The sequence below is a fragment of the Vipera berus genome, assembly GCF_964194415.1.
Source record: "Vipera berus genome assembly, chromosome: 1".
Taxonomy (NCBI): domain Eukaryota; kingdom Metazoa; phylum Chordata; class Lepidosauria; order Squamata; family Viperidae; genus Vipera; species Vipera berus.
Window position 1 is genome coordinate 218081776 of NC_138202.1, and position 27402 is coordinate 218109177.

A 27402-nucleotide genomic window follows, 5' to 3' on the forward strand; every position below is an offset into this window, starting at 1 on the left:
TCAACAAGAAAATTCACCTTTATTTCAATCAGCATTTCTTGGCATTAGGCAAATATTAAATAACACTGGAATGCACGAGACTATTAACAGAGATGGACAACCACAAAGTGGTAGGAGGATCATAGTAAATGCTTGTCAAATTACCTCACCTCACTCAAAAGCCTGTTGAAGTGTGATAGCCATTGTGAGTGGCCCGTCACTGTGAAACACGGAAGCAGAATGATTCCTCTTTAGTCTTCATTAAACACAATAAATGCTGGAAGAATCCACAGTAAAAATGGACAAAGTGTTGCAACCAGTAATTAAAACAGTGATATACCCACAAACAGCTAATCATGCAGTGCCTTAATGGCAAGTTGACTATGTATAAATATCATAATCCTTTTCTTAAAAAAATAATAATCACGGACAACTAAAAGAAATGAAGGATGAGGTCTACTTCATATATTAAATATGACCTAAATATTAATTTTTACTTCAAAATGTAATATATATATACACACACACATATATATATATATATATCAATAAAATACAGATATATACACATACAACTATATGTATGTGTATATTTTAAATGTGTATATCTATTTTATTTTTTAAAAAACAGCATGATATCCAGTTTTCTTCCCAATGAGAACTGCTTGCAAGCGCAAGCAATTTTCTTCATTGAGAAGGAAACTGGAGACATGCCATTTTTTAAAAACAAAATCTGCTTAATTTATTCCACATTTCATAGTGATTTTCTGGGATATAAACTGTCTGTTGCTGCTGGCACAGCAGATGAAAATTACATACACTATCTTTTTGGAGTTACAAAGTCATCCATTTAGATTAACCAAGAGGAATACCATTCTCCCTCTTTTAACTTGCATGTAAACATACCCTTCGGTTACACTCAATGTGTAGAGGGAGTCCTAACAATAATGTGGAGTGAAAAAGAGAATTAGGATACTGGAAAGAGAAGTCGTATTGTAGCTGATGAGAAGAGTGAGGCTCTTTTTTCCCCCCACTTGGATACAGACACAATCCAGCCACAAAGTTTCGTCCACTAACCAATGAGGAATGGTAGAAGGCATCCATTTACGAGCAAAGCTTGAACAAGCCAGTAATTTTCTTTGCAAACTGTCCAGAGTTTCATTAAAACTGACTTGCACTGCTTGGATCACACTGTAACAACCGGACAATTGAGGGATCGCTCTTGGCACCTTTTATAAACTCTTCGAGAGATAATTTACCTTGAAAGGAACAAAGAGAGAGAAAATTATACATCTGATATGCCACATAGAGAACATAAAGAGCTGTCTGCTCATTTCCAGCTGGTGTAAAAAGAACTGTACATGAGATTTGATAGACTGCCAAAAAGATTACCCCCCCCCCCCCACCTTGTTGCTGTTTTTCGGAGGGTTGGCTGAGGAAACTCTGATATAATGTAGACTTCCGAAATACAATCAGAATAAGAACCAGACAAAATTCTCACATCCTGTTACAATTCCAAAGCTCTCAAGAAAAGCGTAAAACCCTGAATGAAAATGACATGAAAACAAGCATAACCTCAGTGCTGATCTGTTGCTTCCTTTAGCTGACATTTTGCTGAAGGGCGGACTTGAAAAATGGCAGGCGGCTGAATCTCAGGCAGGCAGGCACATTTTTGAACCAAATACAATTTCCTCCCTGAGCTAGATTAAAGCATTACGAACCAATGATGCCAAAATATTTGAAATTAAGTGGACATTACAATCTGATTAAGTTAAGTGAGTCGGTTTGTGGATTTGTCTGTTTCAGCTTATTGTTCCTCATAAAACACTAGGTAATTTGTGGGGCAAATGGTTTCCATTGCTATTAATTCAGGGCAGACTTCTGTATTACAAAAAACATGAGAAGTACCACTGGAAGAAAAACATGTTTCAATCTTCATTCGTTCTCAGGCAATGTCTAGAATGCATTTTCTTTGACATGCGAGTTTATTGTTCAAGATTCTGAATTACTGGTTCAAAGACCTTGGCTCCCATTGGACAGGCAGACAATGGTGAAAAGCAGACAAGCCCCCACCTTCTCTGTGAAATACTCTGCCCTCAAGTACTATTCTTATTTCCTAATTTCTTAGATGGGCAAATAGAAAGGAGCAGAGGAATGTGATATATTTCTAGGATAATTTAGATAAGCACAATAAGCTTTTACAAACAGGCTTTTTGAGGAGACTATCTCTGCTTCAACAAATTCTCTAGGCCGGAAAGAGTAACAACGGAAAGATGCAAAGTAGCTCTCAAGTTGCAATCTTATTGGAGGCCATCACAATTGTGATGGTCATAAAGCAGTCTGAAAGATTTTACAAACTTTCTTGTGGTGATCATTAAACAAATCACCGAGATATTTTTGTGATGATCATTAAATGGATCACTGAGATAGTTAAGCAAACAGTATGGTTGTTAAGCAAACCACTGGTTTGCTAGAGGCAGTTTTGCCAAAAACCGAAAGCAAAACTGTCATAAATCACAGTCACATGACCACAGGACTCTGCAAATGCAGCCTGGTTACCAAGTGTCCAAAGCAAGATCCCATGACGGGAGGGGGGGGGGTGACTGTCGGAACTTCATATATGGCTCATAAGTACCTCCCCAGGGTAGGTCCATCAGAATTTCAAATGGTAGCTAAGCAACTGGTTGTAAGATAAAGACTACCTTTACTATGTTCTGGGTTTCTATTTTTCTATCATATTACTAGAAAACAATAATTTTCAGCAGTCATGGTGACTTTAATGGTTTGTGCATATTTATCCTTTCATTTAAATTCTCTCACAACTGAGTTAATTAGAAATAGGCAAGCTACTTGATGCTTATCTCAGATGCATCTATGCGGCATACCTGTCTCAAAAGAGATTGTGCTTGTAAGTTATGCACGCTCACAAAACCATCCAAAGAGCACAAATATCAATCGCCTACTAGTTGACACTTCTATAATAGAACAAAATAACAGAGTTGGAAGGGACCTTGGAGGTCTTCTAGTTCAACCCCCTGCTCAGGCAGGAAACCCTATACTATTTCAGACAAGTGGCTGTCTGATCTTTTCTTTAAAACTTCCAGTGTTGGAGCATTCACAACTTTTGGAGGCAAGTTGTTCCACTGATTAATTGTTCTGTCAGGAAATTTCTCCTTAATTCCAGGTTGCTTCTCTCCTTGATCAGTTTCCATCCGTTCTTTTTGTCCTGCCTTTGGAGAATAGCTTGACTCCCTCTTCTTTGTGGCAACCCCTGAGATATTGGAACACTGCTATCATGTCACCCCTCACCCTTCTCTTCATTAAACTACACATACCCAATTCCAGCAACTGTTCTTTATATGTTTTAGCCTCTGGTCCCCGAATTATCTTTGTTGCTCTTCTCTGCACTCTTTCCAGAGTCTCAACATCTTTTTATTCTGCTTCCTGGGCAATCATCTCTCACCTATGGGAGGGAGCAATAGCTAGCAGAAGTCTTCAGTGAGGACCAGATACTCAATAAATGACATTTGTATCACTATTTCCTGACAGAGAATCAAAAGCCACCCTCCATCATTGCTGTGGTACAGATGGACCGCTTCAGTCTGAACTAAAATCCCCCACAAACTGCTAGGATATTCTTCTCCCCAAGATGACAACGTCTAGTCTTGGAAGGAAGGTAAGATGCAAGCAGAAACCTATGGTGGTGGTGGTGGGGTCTCTTTGAAAGGCTGCATCTTCCTTGATTCAGCTCAGATTAATTTGAAAACAACTTAACAATGGCTGATCAAATGATCACCCTGTGCTCTAAATAGTACTATGAATATATATTAAATTGTTATGGAATTAGGGTACTCTGATAGATCTCTCTTATGAAGAATACAAGAATACCAATGCCTCTCCTATTTTACTGTTATTTTTGTTGCAACAACCACAACAACAATCACTTTCCCCTTTTGACATCCAAGTGCATGTTTAGCCTCTCCACCCAACTTGCAGGTATCTAATACTTATTTAACCGTAGTAGTGATGTGCTCATGTCAAAGGGAAGGTAAGCTGAATGCATACTAAGGCAGGGAACTTGCTCCCAGCATCTTTCATCATTTGTTAGTTGGACTAAGATTAGTTGGATTAAGTATTGAAGTTGAGACTTGAAAGTGACATAACCTCACCTTTGCTTCAGAGGTTACTGGAAAACAATGGCAATAGGTTGCTTCAAAGAACTCATTTCTGGTTATATTTTGAGATATTGGTATCTTCTGAATCCTCATTGGCTGAGGAACTAGTGCCTACAAACCTCCCACCATACCAGTCATAGTATGGTACTTCTTTCTTTTAATATAAAGTTTTTTATTGTTATTTTTCTCTCTCTACATACATATGTTAGTTTTTCAAACAATATGCGAGCTGGGTTCATAACACGCTGATACATATACAAATTCTACTCTTTGGTTCTCTCTTCCAGCCATTTATAAAATAAATTCCAGCTTTTATAGTATTCTGTTTCTTCTTTGTCTTTTAGTCTCATAGTTAATCTGTCCATCTCTGCGCATTCCAATATCTTCTTTATTACCTCTTCTTTTGACGGTACTTGTTCATTTTTTCCAGCATTGCGCATAGTATGGTACATAGTATTTCCATGCAAATAGACACATGTCCTGCTAAGCAGGCAATGCCAAGGAAACATTTTACTTTGACCCACAACCAAAAAACTGCAGGAACCTATTTCAACAGTAATGATTCCATTAAGTAGCCTCCGCACCACAAAGGACCTTAGCTTTCCTTTTTCTTCTCTCCTAACCTTGTCTGATCAAAGGTTCTGAAGCAACATATTGCTTCCAAAGGCAACCTCTACCGTATTTTTTGGTTGCAAAATACAGTAGATGAAGGAGAAACACAATGAGAAGGATCCCTAATCTAGCAGGAGGAAGAGATAATGGCTGCCAATCTGAAGTAACATAGAGATCTACAATTTTAATTACTCTTTGAAATTCTAATGGACTTTGTACAAAATTCGTGCAAATCAACTCCTTTCCTTTTTGTAGATTAAAAAACCTGCAGCTGGAACGAGCTGTACAAAGTAGAATAAATGTAGTACTTTTCAATAATTTATTCCCATTGCGAAACACGTATCTGCAAAGTTTTACATGGCTTGGCAGAGACTGTCAGTGGAAGAGGAAAACAGAATGCAAGAGAAAAAAAAGTTAATCTCAGGAAAATAAGTGTGCATAGAGACAACTTTATAAACAAGGGAAATCTTTTGTGGTCTGGTTGTAGAATTTTTTTTTTAATGGACAGGTAAGACTCACACTTTTTTAAAAAAAAATGCAATAATTTCTCCCTGTACAGATTTCGTGACTCTAGATTAAAGAGTTTTGAACAGATGTCCACTACCATTACCCCCATCTTTGGTAATCACAAAAATTTACTGACAAAACCTACCATCATTATTGGTATCCATCTGTCTGAAGATTTTATCTGTTCGTTTCTCTGGAGTTGATTCATCCTCTGGCATTTTCATGACTGAAGACACCATTTTATAGATTGCCTTTAAAGGGATAGCAATATGTAGGAAAAACAGGTTAAAATATTTCTTGGAAGTCCGAAATTAAAAAACAACCACAAAACAAAAAATCGTGAGAGGCCATTACAGTGAAATATATTAAAACATACAAAAAAGTACTAAAGAAACCCTCATAACAAGTTCTACATTTTTAAACAAATTCCTGAGCTGTGATTTGTATCTAATATATTCCCATATTCTCCATCTATTGATTTATATGTGATGTATTTACTTATTAAGGAGAACAGATGCACAGTCTTCATTGGTATTCTGTAAACAAATTCATTTCTGTCTTTCAAACAGCTTCCATGTCCTTTAGTTGCCATTACATTCTGTTGGGAGATTAAACTAACCACCAATACTTCCTTTCCCAATAGTTATTCTACCTGCACTTTCACATCCTTTCACACCCCACTTTTCCCAAGATCCATTCTTGACACCAACAACAATATTCAGAACTCCTCATAACCCTTAATTCTAATTCTGATTCTAATGTAAACTGTAGGAGAAAGTGGGATCAAATGCGTCATCAGATTGGAGTTGCTACATTCCCAAAAGAAACCAAAGCCCAGCCTCCCCCATAAATTGCATTGACTCTTATCTAACACCAATTTGCTGTGACCATTAGTAGATCAGATTCTTGTGTATAGGTAACATAAAATAAACTTGAAGTGTTTTGAATTTAATTGCTGTTCCTGGTTACTTGCCCCTGATAACACCAAAGGCAGTCAAATCTATTGCCCTTTTCTATTTTCCTCCTTTGCTATAATTATCCATGAAGAGGTTTATGCTTCAACTATGTATTTAAATAGATCCCACCATTTTCATTCATTCTTGGGTTGCTAAATGTCTCTACCACTTTTTTCTATTTTCTCTCATCTCATTGCCTTTATGTCACCTAAAATAATTTTTGCCCCTCTGCACTGCATTCATTCTTCTCCAAAGTTCATCCTTTCTTTTTCTATTATTACCATTCACTAGTGTGTAACATGACCTGTCACTGAACTATGAATTCATCTTTCATGTACACTTACAACAATGTAGATGACGCCAATTTATACTTTTAGCTCTTTTGTTCACAATTAAATCTACAACTTCACTCCAGGTTTTCATCAACATCATTCCATAAGATCAGGTCACTTAGTTCAGTTCTATTGCATCCTTTCCTTTCCTTTCCTTTCCTTTCCTTTCCTTTCCTTTCCTTTCCTTTCCTTTCCTTTCCTTTCCTTTCCTTTCCTTTCTTTCCTTTCCTTTCCTTTCCTTTCCTTTCCACAATGTATCTGTTTTTCCTTCACTTTATTTGTAAATTCATGCTCTTTATCATTTCTTACATCCAAGTCACAATGTTCCACATGCCATGAATTTGACTAGATGGACCCACCGGAATTAAGCTCTGCCACAAATCATGGCTTTGTTCAATCAAAATTTTCATTTAATTTTTTAAATAAATAAATGAAGGAATAGACTGGTATCAGCCTTTGTTATATATGTGTTATATGCAGTATTTCCAGATAACGCTAAAAAGTTGGTGCATAAATACCAAAATAATGCACATCTAAAGCCGGTGTTAATAAGCCAAGTACACTCATACTAATGTATGCAAAATAGGATCTGTAATCTGATGACTACTTTCCGAGCCAACATACCGTTGTCTGCATCTCACTTACTCAGAGATACAGATAGTATCTAGACTTACAACCATTCGTTTAGTGGCCGAAGTTACAACAGGACAGGAAAAAGTAACTGATGATCACTTTTCACACTTACTTGAAGGCTTGCCAGTTGGCATGTATTTATGACAGGCTACAGTGTCCCAGGGTTGTCTGATCACTTTTTGTGATCTTCTGACAAGCTAGGTCAATGGGGAAGCCGGCGTCACTTAACAACCATGTTATTAGCTTAACACCTGCAGTGATTCACTTATCAACTGGGGAGGAAAGGCCGTAATATGGGGCAAAATTCACTTCACAACTGTCATTTAGCAACAGAAATTTTGGGCTAAATTGTGGCCATAAATTGAGGACTATCTGTATATGCATGTACTGACACACTTAGAAGGCTAAGAGGTACTTCAGCTGAAATAAAATCCAAGGTCAAGATTATGGACAGCAGTCTTCCCAAAATTGGTGCTACTGGAAATAATTTAGTCAGTGTGGCCTATATATCTCAAGTGCACCAGGCTGAAAATGGCTGCTATAACTGCATTCAAGTTAAATAGCTGATTGCACTAGGTCAGGGGCTCAGGAATTCTGGGAGTTGAAGTCCACGAGTCATAAAAGAGCCAAGGTTGCCTACCCCTGCACTAGGTTGTCTTAACATTTAGTTAGATGCTTCAGCATTTCCTTACTTACCTGCACTATTTCAAGCATTTCAGCACGGCTAATGTAACCGTTGCCATCAAGATCATACATGCTAAATGCCCATTTCAGCTTCTGCTCAAGCTTTCCTCGAGAGGTAACACTTAGCGCAATTATAAATTCCCGGAAGTCTATCGTCCCATCGCCATTGGTGTCAAAAGTGCGGAACACGTGTTCTGCAAATTTTGAGGCATCCCCGTATGGGAAGAAATTAGCATAGATCTTTTTGAATTCGTCAACAGTCAAATGGCCAGTCGGGCAATCTTTGAGGAAACCTTTGTACCACTCTTGAAGCTCGTGGTCTGTGAATTCAGTGTTCTCTCGGAGATCCTGCAGCACTTCCGGTCTCAATTTACTGTTCTGTTTTCCCATTCTGTTCTTGGTTATTATCTAAGAGCTGAAAACAGGACAAAAAAATTAGTTCATTCTTCTCACAACTGAAATTCAAAATGTAGCTGTATTAAGCATGTACCATGGCAGAAAGGACAGAAATAGGTTCCTTATATATTCTGCTTTTTCAAGCCTGTGGCTTATTATAAACTAATTGGATGGATATATTATTTCTTCAGAAGGAATACTATACATTTCTTTCCCCATTTTTCTTGAAATTCATTGTTATTGAGAGGGCTATTACAGCATACGGGGGGGGAAGGTAATGCGGACTATCGTGTAAGCATGTTCTTGCTTTATTAGGATGCAATTGGTAGTTTGTTTTCACAATCTATTGAAAAGTGGCTTTGCACCAAATGATAGCACCCTTCCACTGTAAAGGGATTCTTGATCTACTGGAGTTTTCAGCAATGAAGAGAAGAGACAATTCTTACAAATGCACTGCAGCCTCTTTTGCATTGCCCAATCATTCACAGAAATCTCCCTTCGTAAAACAACAAAACAATATCAGAAAACCTTCTGTAAACACAAATTGCAAATTCCATTCCAACCTTTTAGTGAAACAGCTAGAAAGCCCATTCTGTTGTCTCTCCATTGCCAAACACTCTGCATACATTATCCTCATGATTACAACCTTTTTGAACAGTAATTCTTCATTTCTCTTCCTAAATCCATCCTTTGTCCATGCCAAAAAAAATGAAAAAGGGAGGGCTAAGTGGAATTTATATATATTCTTGCTTTAATTAATCCTCATATTTCTCTCTAGCATAATATATTTAGAGATGTTTATTGCAGCTCTGCGGCCAAATACTTTCCCATTTCCCACTGTTTTATATGAGCACAATATTCTAGAAGCTTTATTTCATTAGAACTTTTTTCTTGGACACAAGGCCGAAGACTAGACAATATGCTGTGTTCCCTAGCTATTTCCATGACCAAAATGCACACAGTGGCTATCTTCTCCATTTTACCCAGCAAGTTCTTCCGTGGTGTTCTAATTCATAATATGAAGATATTTATCAAATATTTTCAGTTGTTAGCTCTACTACTTTAGGAAATATATCCACTCTTTGAGTCAAATACTTTAGAAATGCTTGGAAAGTTGTTTCAGGAATTCCAAAACAAATAAGCCGGCTGCCAGAAAAACAGGAAATAAACGGAAGCCTGAAAAAGCCATCCAAAGGCTGCCCCCATTTTTAAGAGGGAAACTCCCTCTGCTCACTATTTCAAGCACGTTCTCTTGGAAGATGCATTGTGAGCCTAAAAGCAACTTGGATAACTAAATATAGACGTCAAAACCTCACAATATTTCTGACGTTAGGAAAATATAACAAAAACAGCTAGAACAGAACGCAGAACAGACATGTCAAACACAAGGTCCGGTGGCCGGATCCGGCCCGTGAAGTGGTTTCATGCGGCCCGCGAAGCCATCCTGGAAACAGTGAGGGAACGGCCCCCTCTGCCTTGGCCCTGGCCCAGAGACCCTCCTCCTACCAGAGACCCTCAGATCTGTCCCACTCCTGCCCAGGCCCCCATAGGCACCCTTGATGCGAAAGATGTAGAGCTGGCCACGCCCAGCCAGTAGGCCATACGCACTTTAGCCACACCCACCCAGTAGGCCACGCCCACCCAGACCACGCCCACCCGGCCCCCTGAGGGCAACCGCAATGCTGATGCGGCCCTCAGTGAAATTGAGTTTGACACACCTGACCTAGAATGTGTGAACTTATTAAAAATTCCTACAGCATTCGTAATGGAGGTAGTGACAGATTTTATTTTCCTGGGCTCCAAGATCACTGCAGATGGGGACTGTAGCCAAGAAATTAAAAGACGCTTGCTCCTGGGGAGGAAAGCCATGACAAATCTAGACAGCACAATAAAAAGCAGAGACATCACCCTGCCAACAAAAGTACGTATAGTCAAGGCTATGGTCTTCCCAGTTGCAATGTATGGCAGTGAAAGCTGGACCATAAGAAAGGCTGAGCGCCAAAGAATTGAGGCCTTTGAACTATGGTGGTGGAGAAGACTCCTGCGAGTCCCTTGGACTGCAAGGCAATCAAACCGGAGATCAATCCTGACTGCTCTTTAGATCCTGAAGCTAAAACTCAAATACTTTGGCCACCTGATGAGAAGGAAGGACTCACTGGAGAAGAGCCTAATGCTGGGAAAGATTGAGGGCAAGAGAAGAACGGGACGACAGAGAATGAGGTGGCTGGATGGAGTCACTGAAGCAGTAGGCGTGAGCTTAAATGGACTCCAGAAGATGGTAGAGGACAGGAAGGCCTGGAGGAATGTTGTCCATGGGGTCGCGATGGGTCGCGATGGCAGCGGTGCTGTCTAGGAAAGACGAAAAGAATGGGAAAAATGGAATATCTGGTAGGAGAGGAATGAGGCAGGGATGGCAAAGCAAGATTAGCAGTGGTAAAATCGTCATGACGAAAAGAAGAGCGGGTGCTGTGCAGGGTAACCTTGTGGAAGGTATTTCCTACAGTCAACATTCCCAATCTGGGCAAATGTTCAGTGACTTGCTAGAGAAGTTCTGGTCTCTCTGGCAGCCAAAGAAGACTAGGCACAATTGGAGCGCTGCAGGTCCCTGACTTCCTTCCGATCCCTCCCTCTGTGTGACATTCCCTGTTCTAAAGAGAAAATATCATTTTCCAGTTGGATCACCTTGACTGAGTTTTGGCATGTGGAAATGATATGTGGAAAGGACCTCGGGAGAGGAACCGCAGACCAGTCAATGTTCAGATGAGAGGCAACTGAGTCTGCAGCAGCAGTGTGGGCTTGGCAAAGTCTCAGATGGGACCCTCCCTAGTTTCTTGGATTGTGAAGACAAAGGGTGGCGGGGGGGGGGGGGAAGAGACATACTTTTAGACTTGCAAGAGTCTGCTAAGGTGATCTTACAACACAGAGCTAGTAGTCCTGGGTGTGCTTCTTATCTGGACTATCTCACAAGGCTGACATCATGTCTCTGTGGCAGATTGGCACCAAGATGGAGGCTCTGTTGTGAGGACACCTCCTCAGCTAACAATAAGCAGTTCATCTCAATATCCTAGCAAGGTGGTAGATGTGTTCACACGTACATATTACGTTCATATCAAGCCAGATATCCTGTAGAGATAGCAAAGATGATAAAAATCATAGGATTAGACGTGTGTATGCATGCTATTCCATTCTGGATGTCAGCCAAGAGATTTCTAACTGACTCCTCTTGCAACACGTTTTGCAAAGGCACGTATGGCCTGCAAACCACAATTATGACACAACTGGATCTTCCCAGTGATTCAGTGATGCAAAGGGAGGGGTGCCCTTTGCAAAAGGATAACCAGTCACGGCATGCCACTGTTCTGGCACCCAAACCAAGTGATCAGAAGTAGCAAAATTACACCATTCCTTAAATACAAATCAGTCTTCATTTTTTAAAGTCTTGCTGACAAGAGATTAAATGTTGGAGGGGGGAAGGGCACAAATTTGCTAGTCCTTCCACAATGTCAGAGAATTAGAGTCAGCAAAGCAATCCTATCCTGTCTTTAAGGGTTTGGTCATTTTTTAGTATGATGCCAAATCTGGTATCCTAGAAAAAGTAAATGGAGTTAAGAGCATAATTCTTAAGCAGGTTTTCATTTATTTTTATTTTTTTAAGTTGAAGCAGATACCTGCTGAGTAAGTTTAGCAAATTAAGACATTTTTCTGGACAGTTTGGTGGCCCTGGGGCTGTCTTTTTCTCATCTGTGCTGTATCTGCTTTAAAAGAAATAGGACGGAGTATTTTTTTAAAAAAAATAATATTGTGAACCCTTGAAAGCATCCAGCTGAAACTTGGCAGAGTTAAAGTCCCCTAAACATTCAATTACCCCTGCTGTTTTTGTCCATCCATCTATCTAGCTGTGGCTTCTGTTATTTTCCTTTCTCATTACAACTTATTAGTGAACCTTTTTCCCCCCAAATTGAGTCTCAGCTTGAATTAATTGTTTGATATTTCTGAATTTCAAATCCTTAATTCAAACTGAATTGGAGCAGTTTCCATTCAATACTGTCCTAAAAAGTATCTGGGGGTGGTGGAAGAGTTTCTGATTCCAATTGCAGAGGACAATCGCAGATCCATTTGATCAAGCAGAGGGCATGATCAAAAACAAGAAAGGAAATGTATGTCTGTTATTTAATTGCAATAATTTAATTCCTTCCATCCATAATAATTTCATCCCTTTTAGGATTCTTAACAAGATTTTGTTTGTTGGTTTATGTTATAGGTGGATCAAATATGATGGTGATGGTGGTGGTGATGATGATGTTATTCAATCACTCTTGGTGATTCTATGGGCCAGGTGTCTCCACATCTTCTGATCTTGCATTACTTGAGTTTTTCTATGTTCTGGCTTGGTGTCAGCTTTGGTGACATCCAGCCACTAAGTTCTTTCATGGCCTGGTTTCTTTTTACCGCTAACTCTTCCAAACAGCTTTCCCTATTGAATTCCCCTGCATGGCTAAAGTAAGTGAGACGCAGTATACATGTATACATGAGATATACAACAGTGTACATGAGATAAAAGTCGAAAGTCAACAAGACAAAGTAGTGAATTGAGCATTGCAATGGAAGAACTGCCCTTCCGGACATGTATACACCAGCCAAAGGGGTGGGTACTTGAACTATGATGCTGCGTCCATCACCTCCTCCATTTCCACTGTTTTCCACCAACGCCACTGGTTGGTTCTTGTGCCCAGATACTCTGGGTTCTACTGCCAAACCTTAATCCAAAAGATTAAAAGCCACTTCAGATGTTGCACTGTGAGTTTCTTTTGGAAAGAAAAACCCAAAGAGTGTTAATTCCATCCAATATTATGAAATTCCCCAGTATTTATGGTTTAATCGTATCAGCATCTATAGAGTAAGCTTACAATAATGATTACCAGCCAATGTGATATGCAGAGAAGAGATGAAAGAAACTTATCGCTGTCTAAACCAGGGGTCCTCAACCCCCAGTCCGTGGACCAGCACTGGGCCGCAACATGCCAGTAACTGGTCCGCACAAACAAGCGAAGCCCCATTTGCAGGATGCAGGCAGCACACGAAACCACGCACTCTCCGGTCCGTGGAAAAACCTTTCTCCACGGAATTGGTCCCTGGTGCCCAAAAGGTTGGGGGCCTCTGCTCTAAACTGTAAGAAGGGGGAGAAGCGCTAATACGAGATAATGACATAACTGGAGAGGTCTGTCAGAAATTGCACCCTCCGTACACCGTCTGTACTCTACTGAACAATTTTTCTCAAGAGACTGAAGGAGAAAAAGCAACCAGCTGCTCATTAATAAAGCACATCAGGCTTAAAACAGAAACCTGTGTTTATCTCATTAGCTACTTCTGTGTTGGAGGGAAGCACAAATACTACAGCCCTCTTGCTTTATTTCTGTTCGCTGTTTGCTCTAGTAGAATTTTTCTTGCTTCCAAAATGTTGAAATGTTTAAACGAAGCTTCCAGCTGGTAGAGCTGTAATTTTTATTTATTTTTTATTTTATTTTATTTTATTTTAATTCCATTTATATCCCGCCCTTCTCCGAAGACTCAGGGCGGCTTACAAGCTTAGCAGTAGCCTTCATTCTATGTATATGCCTGCTTATTAGGGCTTTCACACACCCCCCCAAGCGGCATTATTACAAAGTCAGCTTAATTGCCCCCAACAATCTGGGTCCTCATTTTACCTACCTCGGAAGGATGGAAGGCTGAGTCAACCTTGAGCCTGGTGGGACTCGAACCTGCACTAATTGCAGGCAGCTGGTGTTACTTAAGGAGCCATTAGCCCACTGCTCCACCAAGGCTCTGTAAGCCACGTAAAGAGCACGGAGGAGCTTTCCAGCTAATTGCACATACTGTCAGCGAGGCAAGTAGTTGCTCTCTATCTTTATTTTGCAGTAGTACTGCACCATATAGGTTGTTTTTGCAGTGGGGCAAGGTAGGAAAGAAACCAACCTATTCAATTCTCATAGCTTTTGAAGGGTAGCTACGTGAACTAGACAAATAAAAAGTAAACCAATGGAAACAACGCATGAAAAAAAATCAGTGTTTTTTTTTTGAGAGAGAGAAAGAGAGAGAGAGATGACTGTTTCTTGGAGAACTACTTTGGTGAAGTGGTTAGAGCAGGGGGTCTTCAAACTTGGCCCTTTTATGACTTGTGGACTTCAACTCCCAGAATTCCCCAGCCAGCGTGCCTGGCTGAGGAATTCTGGGAGTTGAAGTCCACAAGTCATAAAAGGGCCAAGTTTGAAGACCCCTGGTTAGAGTCTAAAAAGCAGGAGACCTTAATTCTTCTGCCTTAGGCACTAAGTCAGTTGGGTGACTGTGGGCCAGTCACTCTCTCTCAACCCCGGGAAGAAGGCAAGGACAAACCACCTCTGTAAAAAAACATGGAACCTTCTATATGTATCCAGCTAGAAACCTCATGTTCCCAGCAAATACAACTACACTTATAACTTGACTTAAAACTAATTGGGGAACAGTGACATAAATATATTTTCATTCACATTAGTAAAAATCAGCCACAGTGGAAAATGGGAGGGGGAAGATATTTAAATTTTTCAGTGTACTACAATGGAAGTCAACACTGACAGTTACCCAAGGGAAGAATGTAGGTTTTTTTCTAATGCAAATGTCCTCTATTTTTCTTTCTTTCTAATTTTGGTTTACCCTGAAACACACATTTGTAGCTTCTCTTTTTTTTATGCTGCTCGAAACCCATTTATATACATTAAATCATCAGCTGTGGCTTTTATGTCTTATAAAATTGCTCTGAGAACTGGGGGGGGGGGAGGAAGAAAATGATCAGGGTATAAAAAGTTTAAATCTATCCATTCATCCACTGAAGTATGTACCAGGTCTCAGTCACCTGCCACAGACTGCTTTATACTGTCTGGCAGACATACAAATGTACAACAGGAAGCTCTTGATTGGCTGAGAAGCTGTTCTGTATTTCCAATGTAATTTTGGGATTAATGGGAAGTATATTTCTATGGGAGAGGCACAGAAAAGCAAGTGCTGTCCAGTCGAGAACTATCTTCTATTATTCAAATTTGTTGTGTATGGCTTCAGCTACTGGTTCATGCAGACAATTTGCTCCTCAAACTGGTGAAGCTCAGTTAACTCATTTTATTTATCTATCTATCTATCAGAATAGAGTTGGAAGGGACCTTGGGGGTCTTCTAGTCCAACCCCCTGCTCAAGCAGGAGACCCTATACCAGGGGTCTTCAAACTCGGCAACTTTAAGACTTATGGACTTCAGCTCCCAGAATTCCTCAGCCAGCCCTGGCTGGCTGAGGCATTCTGGGAGTTGAAGTCCACAAGTCTTAAATTTGCCAAGTTTGAAGACCCCCTGCCCTATACCATTTCAGGCAACTGGCTGTCCATCCTGATCAAAAAGATCAAGATGGCCATAAAGGTGTCACTGAAGCACTACCCCTTTTATTGCCCTCTGCATGCAACATCTGGCTTTGATTCCACAGCCGCCAGTGCCCCGGGCCGTGTCCTCCTCTTCTCCAGCCTGGGTCCTCCATCTGACTTATAGGATTTATGAACTTCCTCACTCCAGAGACTCTAGAGAAGATATTCTTACTGCATCTACTCATAAATTCCTTCTTGCCAATGTGGGCGCAAAGAAAATTTTTCTATTTTTTTCAACAATGGTTTTTCACATTCCTATGGTAATTACTATCATTGATTATTATTACAGTTTGCTAGTTTTAATATGGCTAATACATTTTGTTCCTGTGCAGTTCCAAACCACACTTACATCGTGCACTCTGAGTGTGCGGTATGCGCCCCACTTACAGTATTTTAGTGGAAGGAAGCACATTTCCAGAAGAACAAACCCAGTTCTTGTGCTAACTATCATTAAAAATGTCATACAATGGGGAATATGTTTGTGAAATATCATTTTAACTCAAGCATCAGATAAATAGAGGCTATAGCTTAAACCACAATTCTGTGAGCTGTGGTTCTGGGCTGGGATCTTTTGACTAGCCCAAAGTTATTCACTGACCTCCTATGACAGAAGTTGGATTCTCAAGATATTTCGAGTTCTTTTGATGCTGTTTTTGTGCTTAGCGTATCATTGTGAGGTTGCCAACAGTCTGTTGTTATCGCTTCCTTTTACATACAGGATCTATCACTGTGCAGCCTTTCTACCAACCAAAATGTTCTGATCTGGGGGGAAAATGGGGGGGGGTGTTTGAAGAGAATTCCCTCATGATTTTCCCCATGGGACTAAAGTGGAAGTGGAAGCGTGGGAAGGCAGCATGTTTGCAAACTACCAAAGCGACATATGTAGAATTAAAGACAGGATGCTCATATTTGTCCCTTCAGCTACCTTGACATCTTCTTCAATGCTCATGAGAATTCTGGAAATATTATTTTCATGTAAAGTGAATTTCAAAATCAAATTATTTCATATAACTTGAAGAATGAACTGGAGAAGACACTCTGGGCATTAATTATAAATTAATTTCTGTAAAGAGAGCATTATTATTATTTACAAAAACTGTAAAATTATGTTTTGCATTCTTAAGAAAAGTCTAAGCAATCTAAGGCCCTTTTTAGATAGTAATTTAAAACTCATTAAGTACGGATGGTAAATATTCCATTTCTTTCAAGAAAGTGGATTTCTTTCTGCATTAACACCACACAAATATTCAGTTGTGTAATTAATGTATTAGGCAAAATTAAACAAGTGACACCCATTAATTTATTAAGTCACATTTAATGTGATAGTCCATGGACATGGCTTCAGACAGTTTCTACAAAATTAAATGGCCAAATGTCTCATTAATTGTGAGAAAGAGAAAGCTCTGCTGCTGGCATCCAAGAAACATTTCAGTCAATGGCTCTAAATGGCATTCATCAAATCAGTTCCCACAGGCTCATGCTCTGATTTTGCCATGGCAACTCCTGGAAGCGCTTGCTCACCTATCTGTGGCCCAAAGCATTATTTGCACAGAATATGAGCAGGCTGATATTAGTGTACTGCATTCATTTAACAAAACTTATTTTCGGCCTCTTAAAAACGATAGAAAGACAAAAAAATATTTTATTACAAAAATAGAATTTGAAATCCAAATTATGGAACAAAATTAAAATGAGTTGAGGGTGTCTGCTGATATCATATCTTCGCCAATGTCCAGCAATAGGAGGCAACTCTCTTTTGTGATATCTTGTTTATTACCTGATAATAATAGTTTAGAATTAAACTCACCTGTTTTGGCTGGAAAACTGCTGCTATGTAATACTTTGGGAGTTCCCTACAGTACTTGCAATAAAGGAGAGCACACTCAACTGTTTCTATTTCTCCAGAATCAAATAGACATAATCCTTCACGTGTAAGTGCTTTATTATATTTGCCATAAAGAAGGGCAGAGGGTAACTTTCTGCCTCTATTTTTGAGCTATGTTGGAAAGACATTACTGGAGAATAAACATGGTAAGATGGGGTGAATTGAATTTGGTCTCAAATTATCTGCATCATCTCTGCAACTATTTTTATGTTGTCCAATGTATATATATTCTTGGGCAGATAAATTCCAAAGATATTCTTGTAATGAAGATAAAGACATATGGTTACACCAAATTTAAAAGTTAGATTTATTCTGTTTTCAAACTCTTCAATCCAAAAAGCAAAATATATCCATCTAATTTTTTTATTTCCCATTTCTGGAAAATAAACTACATTTGCATTTCAAGGGAGATGTGAAGAGTTGTGTAATTCCGTTTGGAAAAGAACAGGTTCCCCACTACTGCTATAAAACATCTAAAATCAATTTGCTAATTGTGGCTTTCAAGGAGGGCAGCAGATAGAAATCCTGACCAAAAGTTAATTGTACACAAAACTGGTCACACCAAGCTAAAACATGATCTAGTCTGGCTCCAAATAAGCAAGAAAGTGCTTCACTTCTCCAAATGTCCAGTTTAAAGGTTGCAAATCGTTTCAGCTAAACTGAGGATTTGATTTGTTCTTTTCCAGAACAAACCATGGCTTTCTTTCCATTGCAAACCACAAGCAGAGGTGTTTGTCATTTAGCAATGATATTTAGATATGAAATCAACTTCATACATATGCTGCTTTTACACCATGGTTTAGCTTAATAAAGAAACATAAACTAATGCACCTGCATACAGTATGTGCTTAAGCTTTTATAGTAAGGTCCACAGTATGCTGAATGTGATTTTACATTGGTAGCCATCAGAACCACTTTTCTGGATGATACCTTCAGCAATCTGCCAATGAGAATATCTTTAATTTAACAAGAGCATTACTTTTAATTTGTCAAATTAAGACTAATTTAGTTCCCTTGTAACTCACTGAAATTGGAAAGGCAAGTCAATCATGATCTAAATTCCATTTAGATCACTAGGGGCTTATCTTCATCTAAAACTTAAAAGACACTCTTGAGTTGAGTTTGATTCCTAGTGTTCTGTACCAGCCTGCTACCGGCCCTGCAGAAAAAGCAGGGACAACCCCTTTTACAAGAAGGCAAGAGGCTGGAACTAAGCCTGCCAAATTTATTAACTTAAAACAGAGCAAACAGAGCAAACAGAGCAAACACGAACCATGAAACAGGAGCTATTCAAACGGTTGCCTTCAGCAAACCAGCCCTCCCACGTATTCCCCTTTTAAACAGTTCAGGGCGTGGCTTCTCTCTGCCTCCTTCCGAGGTGCCCCATTGCCTTCCTCTGTTTACTCCTGATTGACTGCCTCCTGCGTCGGGCGTCCTTGAACAGGGCCAGCTGTGGGTCATCTTCATCCATGCTGTCAGGCTCACACAGCTGGGTCTGCGTCGTAACCAGGTGGGAGGGGCCTGGCTGAGGGCTCTCATCAGCAAGCTCTCCAACACCCTCAGCAACCTCTCCAACACCCCCCTCCTCCTCCTCTGAGTCGTCCGACCCAACTGCCGAACCCACAGGCTGACCCTGAATCACAACACCTAGGAGATTAATGGACAATAACATCATGCAGCTTTCTTGACAACAATACACTTGTGTATCACTGCCTACTTCATGGATTTTTTCTTGACAACAATACACTTGTGTGTCACTGCCTTCTTCATGGATTTTTTATTTCCTAGTCTAGCCTGCAGTCCTAGTTCTCCATGCACTACTTACATTCCACTTAGCTTCTAATCTCATATAAATTAAGTTGCCTCTACAATTTCTATATGGCACAAAAAAGGGATGCAGAAAATTAACAAGGAACAAATTCTTATGCATTCTACCACAGAACACGGGGAAACTATGCAACCAAGAAAATAAGATTTACCTGAATGGATAGAATACCAAGCTTCACTTTTCTTAGAAAAAAAGCTTGGGAACATTTTATTATACTGCAAGTACACTTTATGCTGATTGGAGATTACTGAAACTGTAGTCTAATATATCTGGAAGGCACCACTTAGGAGAAGGCAGCTCTGGAAAGGACTTGCTTTAAAAAGATGAGAAGAAAAGGTAACATAACAGCAAGCACTTTTACTGCTGAATCACAAAGAGCAAAAAGCTTGTCTAAAAATCACTAAGTTCACGAAGAGTAAAATCACTAAGCTTTTCAAAATGGAACAATACGATTTTGAGATACTGGATATTGAAAGAAAACGAGTAATGGGTCTTTATTTCAGACACTAGTAATAAAGAAAAAGCTTTTTCCTTTTCTGTTGTAGCACTTGACTTTTTTCGCTAATGTCTTTTCTTTTCTTTTTTAAAGGGGGAGTACAATGTATTATTATGGGGCGATAGAAGAACTTGACTTATATCTTCAAAAAAAGTTCATGTGGAACAATAAGCAATACACAACCTTTTTGCTTCTTGTGTGGAAGACTTTTTGTCTTTATGACCAGGAAAATTCACATTTTGGATTGAGTCAGGTGTCTATTGGTCTAGTTCTACTTTGAACAATATCGGTTTCATCAGATGACATGAAAAACCAAAGACTCATTTACCACAAAAGTCGTATATATATTTCCATGGCATGCAATTTGAATTACACCCAGGTAAATGATACAGGATTGCCTTCTTAGTGCCATACAGAAATGCAATTATGACTTATCTTCAGCTTGCTTATTCTGCCAGTCAAATGTACTGAAACATAAACCTAAAGTCACTGGTTGGCCATCTTGATGAGTGCATTTTCTCAAAAGTTTCCTGACGCAGAACATCAATAAATAGACCCAAACCATAAACTTGGTAGAAGTGCATTAAATGCCAGAATCACAGGGACCAGCATCTCTGCCGTGATAAATATAATATGGTTGTATTGACAGTAATCACTTTATTTTTCCATAAACTAAGCTTCCCAGCAATCTGCAAACTGTCAGCTCCTGTTTATAACTGAGAAGCCACACAATGTATTTATTGTAAGTGGGCACCAGCCATCACAGAAATAGCAACATTAAACTGTTCTCACGACTACTGCATGTGCATTGACTAAAAGTCTGGGAATCTGCGAGGTTAGATTAGTCTTGATCCTGCCGTCTTGGAAGGCTCTTAAAGTCAAGGTTTAGGTCAATGTGCTTGGCCTCCAGTGCTGGTTAGCTGCCTTGTAAGTAGTTTAATTTGTGCTCTCCCACAAACTAGTTGCGTTGTTTTAATTAACAGATTAAATGGCTCATTTTGCTTCTATTTCCACTTCTTGTTTTATGATGTAAATTGCCCAGAATCACTCAGGTGATATAAATTGAATAAATGAGTAAATATCCCAATAGAAATACTCCTATCGGGGGACCAGAGACAGCAAATAGTCCCAGGAAATGCTTGGCTCTAAAAAAAGCTTCTGATAGTATTTGCCCTCAGCAGGCCAGCAAATGAGTCAGTTTGGTCTAGTGGTGAAGACACCAGGTTAGAAAGCAGGAGACTGTGAGTTCAAGTTCTGCCTTAGGCATGAAAGCCAGCTGGGTGACTTTGGGCCAGTCACTCTTTCTCAGCCCAACCCACCTCACAGGGGAAACACACTTGTGGGGGAAAGAGGAGGAGGAAGGTGCAGAGGGTACGTTGGCTACCTTGAGTTATTTGTAAAAATAATAAAGGCGGGCTACGAGTAAATAAAAATAAATAAAAGTAGACTAAGCATCTGGTCCACGCTATGCATGCTTTTTATCTAAGGATTTCGTTGTGAGATAACACTCTCACAATAGAAAAAAAATACACTGTAAGACAGACATGTCAAACACAAGGCCCGGGGGCCGGATCCGGCCCACAAAGTGGTTTCATGCGGCCCGCGAAGCCATCCTGGAAACAGTGAGGGAACGGCCCCCACTGCCTTGGCCCTGGCCCAGAGAGATCCTCCTCCTGCCAGAGACCCCCAGATCTGTCCCACTCCTGCCCAGGCCCCCATAGGCACCCTTGATGCCAACGATGTGGAGCTGGCCACACCCACCCAGTAGGCCATATGCACTCTAGCCATGCCCACCCAGTAGGCCACGCCAACCCTGGCCATACCCACCCGGCCCCTTGAGGGCAACCGCAATGCTGATGCGGCCCTCAATGAAATTGAGTTTGACACCCCTGCTGTAAGAAAAATATCAACAAGATGACAAACCATAAACAAGGCAACAACCGAGTCTACCAGTTTCTGGTAACATTAAAACAAAGGCATGAAAGGGAGCAGCACTACAGTGAACACAAAATGCAAAAAAAAACAAACTTAGTCAAAATCCAGGTATTTTTTGTTTGCTTTTCTAGGAAATTCAGGAAGAGTTATTATATAATTCATGACATTGTTCACATCCTTCCCACGCCAGATGTCCCTTAACTGTCTGCATCAAAGCCTCTTTACAGCTTAGCATTCTTGACTACCGGGTCACTGAAAACTATTGTGTATACCGTATCTAGGAGTTGTCAAGCAAAACACATCCCGATACATGGAGCCTTTAGTCAAGAGATCTTCTGTACTGGGCTATGTTACTGAGCACTAGACAGCATGAAGACAAATAAATGTTGTCACTTCCCCCCTCTGCAAATTTCCACTATAAAATGTTATTGGCACATTATTCACCCCTCCCTCTCCCCACAATGCAATCTTATTGTCAAGTCTTCAGAAATAAGCTTCCCCCCACCCCAGGGGTTAGCTTTTAAAATTCTTTCCTTCTTAGAGAACTTCCCGGCTAGGGAGCTAGAATGACACTGTTTTCTTTTGAGAATTATTGAGGAATATTTGAGGATTGCTTACACAATTTGCCTCCTTGCGCAAAGGAAAGTGACAGGCAAAAGAGAAGAGAGTTGAAAGGGACATCAAAATATCCACGATGTCTGCAAAATGCCAAGGTTAATGCTGCAGTTAATCATCATGAAACTGCATTAATTATGGTATGATTACTAATAGTGGGCCGAGGGCCTTCCTTGTAGCCACACCCGCCCTGTGGAGCAGCATTCCTCCAAAGTCCCTACAAGTCCAAGTCTTCTGTGTTTTTGTAATGCCTTTTTGAAAAATTCCTGGGTTTTTCCAGCAGGCCTCCTTAAAGACTGGCCTTGTAAACTAGTGGTATTGTTCTCTCTAGCATGGGTCATTTCTTATTGCTTTCTTTTCCTTCTTGAATGCTGTTTTAAACCTAGTTATTCTATTCAGTTAGCCATCTAAAGTTCCAACCGAGATTGAGGTAGCCTGGAAGTTTGATTAGATAAATAAAGTCCTAGAAATGTATTCTGAAGACTTGTCCAAGGAGCGCCATAGGAAAGCACATATTCCATCTTGTAGACTAGCGGGAGAGTGAGGAAAAATAAAAAGAAGGTAGTGACCATGTGCTTCTTCATTGAACTATAGCTTCTCTATAATTGTCACATCAGCCAGCTACAATGGGAATTACAGTTCAGCTATCTGAAAGGAATTTGCTTTGGCAAGTCGCGTGCAGCTATTTCAAGCAAGAAGTCTGCAAGTCAGTCTGTTTTCGTCTTCTAGAAGGCAGTCTAGAAGTACTCAGACTGTGCACTTGAGGAGTTTAAAAATTAATATTGTCAAGCTAAGCTAGGCATGGAAATAAAATGGAATTACTGGAACTCAGTTGTGGATGGGGAATTATTTTTTCTACACCAGTATGGATTTTTCATCTTTGCCTCTTTGGCATTCCACAATTTTGAACTGCTAAAAGAGGATTCAACTCTTTTAGACCTAAACGTTATGCTTGTGAGTGTTCCGGAGAAGTAGAGGAATTCAACCGCATTTTGTTCTTACCTCAGAAGTTGGATAGTCAAATGTTTGAAAAAAAAATGATTTAAGCTGTCACTTCAAACTTTTTCTTCAGTTCATTTTTAAAATGATGTCCTACTTTGTTTTATGTGCTGCGGAAATATTAACACAGCATGTTTGCTTGTTATTTTTAATTAAATTGAAGCCTTTCCGTATCAAAGAGAAAATCAGATGAGTAATTTGACAAGTTAGAAATTCTCACACCAATGTCCTCCAAAACATTCTAGAAAGAGTAAAAAATGGTTCCTGATACTACATTTATACCCAGAATGAAAACATAAATTAATTATCACTGAATATTAGTTTAAAGAGCAGTCACGGGTATGAGGGTGATGTGATAAAATGCCATAAATGTTCTTTCAAAGCTATACATCACCTTTCAGGAATGCGTACAAAGCAATTGTAGAGTTGTACAGACTTCATAATTTGGAAATAAGAGAAAGGATGAGGAAAATCTGACTGTTTAAAATAGTTCAGCTCATACCTCTAAGCTACTGGAATTGTTTTGTTTCTGCAGAAAATAGCATTTTAACCAAGATTCAAAGAAGCAGAATAATAAAGAAATAGAATCTGAGCAAAAAAAAATGTTGGAAGGAAATAGGCTTTGCTACTTGAATGGAAATTTTTAATAAATTTGTCTTGGCTGATGAAAAAGGTACACTATTCTAACTGAATAGAGTTATAACGCCAGTGTTCTGTTATGTAATGTACAATTTATTCTGCATTCAGAAAAAAAGCTTTCCAGTACCTCTGCTTTATAGAATGGAGAACAGAAATGCTTCATTTATAATCACCGGTTTTAGCTTTTTTCTTTCCTGTTATCAAATTTAAGCATGCTTTTATCACTAATTTAAATTTCAAAGATTTTTAAATTGAGAATGTCATGAATATCCAATAGGCAAAGAAAGAAGTGCTTAATTAGGACCTACTTTAACCAGCACCTATTTATTTTGTTTCATTCTTATATAGCTTCAGTTCAGCTTTCTTTACTTGCTAGGTGTACATGAAATAATGAAACATTCGTTTTGTTTATATTTCAAAATCTTCCAAACTAGTGGTAAATGAAAAAAATGTGACTGACAGATTCAATTAAAATTCATTCAAATCTTACACATTTCTGACCTAAGAATCAAGAAACTAGATGCATGTTGTTATTTGTAAATGGAAAACAATTTGACAGAGGCATAGAGAAGTAACAGAAACTTCCAACTTTTTGCAGCTTTGGGCAAGAATCCTAACCTGAATAAAACAGTAGCTTTTAAGCATGTTACAGCCAATTTGTATACTGCAAAAAATAGACTGATGTTTTGGGGGGAAAAGTAGATGTGTTCTACACTGTTATTTGCTTATATTTTCTGTTAAGTTCAGATTTTGTTCAAGCTGAAAGATGTAGGGAAACAACATGAAATATAGCATGAAAATACAGTTTATTTAGGCCATGTAGTTTAACAAAGTAGTTCTGTTTTTTCTGTCTCAACTTTGTTTATGCACAAAATAGATGGAATATGTAACTTTATTGCAGGAGATCCAATCATACATATTTGTTTTTAATTATACTAGTGTCAGATAGAAAAGTAGGATATGAATTTAATAACCAAACACATAAAAATCTAACTCAGTTTAGATTATTTTTCTTGATGCTTTCATGAATAGTCTTATTGTGAGGCTATGATGCATACACTGGATTTACAACCTTGAGATAAGCCTGACATATTTATTTCTACTTGAAACCAGATAAGCACAGCTCTGTGTGCGGCCCAGAACTATCATCCTTTATTAACCGAATAAGAAAACTGAAGACAGAAGCCTTTTCTATCTTAAAACAAAACCTCTACCGTTTAATTGTTGTTTCTTCAATCTGGAAAATGATTTCAAATCATTTCTTTCTTTGATATCTTTCTTGGATGTCACAGAAAATTTCAAAGCAATACTGAATATGACATCATATAAACTCTAGTTTCCACTCATCAAATTCACTCTCTATTAGCATGCTATTGCTTTAAGAATAGTTGTGTGTTTATAGAATAAGCACCAGTGAACCACAAGAGCTAAATTCTTCGAACGAAAAACCCGATCACAATGCTGATTTGCTCTTTCCAGATATGTCCTTGCTAAAGGAAGACAAAGATACAAGGTGCTGAGCCTTCTAGATTGTCTCTCACATGAGGAATCAGGCTCAACAGGAAGTTTATATTAGAGCCACTTTCGTTGGCTTCTTTTATCAGTTGAATGAGCGTTTCTCATTTTTCCATAAAAGAGTATCTATGGGGGAGGGTTCCCTAATTTTTGTCTTAACAACAAGCCAACACAGTTGGGTGAAGAGTGACCGGTCTGGTGGGTACATGGCCAAAGAAGGGTCCCTTGGTGGTTCAAGTCTCTATGATTCGGGTCTTGAATCCTAAACATTCATACAATTCTCAAACCCATGCTTTCAACCTTGAAATATTTTTTTAAAATATTATGCTTGTTTGGAGCAACTGTCTCCTAAAGCAGTGGCCTCCAACCTTTTGGGCACCAGGGACTGGTTCTGTGGAGAGGTTTTTCCGCAGACCTGAGGGGGAATGGTTTCACGTGCTGCCTGCATTCCGCAGATGTGGCTTTGCTCGTTTGCGTGGCCTGGGTTTGGGGACCCCTGTTCTAAAGAGTTAACCCACTCCCAAAGATCCACTGAGAGCCTCTCCCAAATTCAGCTGGTTTTCAGCTGTCTGTATAAAAGCTTCGGCTCAACAGAACCTAGGCTGATAGGCTGACTTTGTACTTTGGAATGCTGATCTTGTGCTGCTCACCTGGCTTCTGAACCTTTGCTTTGAATCTTGTCACCAGCTGATTCCCAAGATCACTGTTATTGTACAAGCTATGTCTAAAACATGGCTCAGACTTTCTGTTGCTATTTGCCTTGCTTGTAAGTGAAATGTGTGCATCCCCCATCTTGACTCTGCAGTAATTTTAGATGTCTGATATTCTGATTCAAAAAACCATGTCTTATTCTCACCTGGATGAGTTCAGTCTGTTTTGTACTGATTTTTCCCCCTTTCTCTTAAGACATTATTTCCTGTGTCATTCCTTCTGTATTTTTTATGAAATTAAGTTCATCTGTATGCAGCACAACATTTGAGAGTGCTTACCTTGTAGAAAAGATTTGTATAGAGGATACTATAGTTTTATGATATTGTTCCCATCTCTATTCATATATATATTTTTCAATTTCTCACCAACTCTGGTAAAGCAAGTCCTTCATTTCTATCCTATTTACATTGCATTGTTGTTACTCTTTAAAGAACATGCAGTTGCTATTCACTCATGAACGCTCCCAAGTATTGATAGAATCTATGTTGGGGAAGCTTTCAGTATTCTGCTTTTTGCCAGGTATTTCCTTGATACCAAAACAGTTATGACAAGCCATCTCAAACTATGTGAAAGTCTTTGTCCAAGTACCTTTTTAGATCTTTGAATCTCACCATTTCTTACAAACTCCATCTTGAAAAGGATCCCCAGGAATTTCTGTTTTCCTACCAACACCCAAGTACCCAGAGTAATTCTGGGGGGAAAAACACCTTTGAAAAAACATTCCCAGTAAAATGATTACACATACACAAGGGGGGAAAAAAGCATGAACCCTGGAAAAAGAACACGGACGCTTTCAAAGAGATGTGCTATATATTTTATTGATTAAATTTATATACCACCTATCTCACTGACTCCGGGCAGCTTTATTATAATTGTTCCCAATTACTAGGAAAGATCTTATTTGAAGGATTTACACAGCCCTAACGATCAATAGGATTTTGAGCTACAGAATGAGTTTCTTAAAAGTTTTTTAAAAAGGGGTAGTCGACCCTAATTGAGCCCAAAATGTCCACTGCTAAGCAAGACAGTTAAGTGAATTTTGCCCCATTTCTTGCCATACTCATTAA

The 27402-nt window shown here is 39.3% G+C and overlaps 1 protein-coding gene across 1 annotated transcript; it reads right to left on the bottom strand.

Moving 5' to 3' along the window:
* HPCAL1 (hippocalcin like 1) lies at window positions 1-27019 on the bottom strand. Its single transcript, XM_081315364.1, has 4 exons — window positions 26924-27019; window positions 7891-8293; window positions 5419-5524; window positions 1-1238 (listed from the first exon to the last, which is right to left on the bottom strand). Exons 2-4 carry the CDS (start codon window positions 8266-8268, stop codon window positions 1141-1143), a joined length of 582 nt encoding a protein of 193 aa, XP_081171490.1. The 5' UTR covers window positions 8269-8293; window positions 26924-27019; the 3' UTR covers window positions 1-1140.
* Window positions 27020-27402: the final 383 nt, after the last annotated feature.

What these genes read in the sequence shown, in the direction of transcription:
- HPCAL1 (XM_081315364.1), bottom strand. Translation starts at nt 8,268, where the DNA reads ATGGGAAAACAGAACAGTAAATTGAGACCGGAAGTGCTGCAGGATCTC. An exon ending in AAATGCTTGAAATAGTGCAG is followed by an intron (nt 5,525 to 7,890) that starts GTAAGTAAGGAA and finishes ATCCCTTTAAAG; the next exon opens with GCAATCTATAAAATGGTGTC. An exon ending in GATGGATACCAATAATGATG is followed by an intron (nt 1,239 to 5,418) that starts GTAGGTTTTGTC and finishes GTTCCTTTCAAG; the next exon opens with GTAAATTATCTCTCGAAGAG.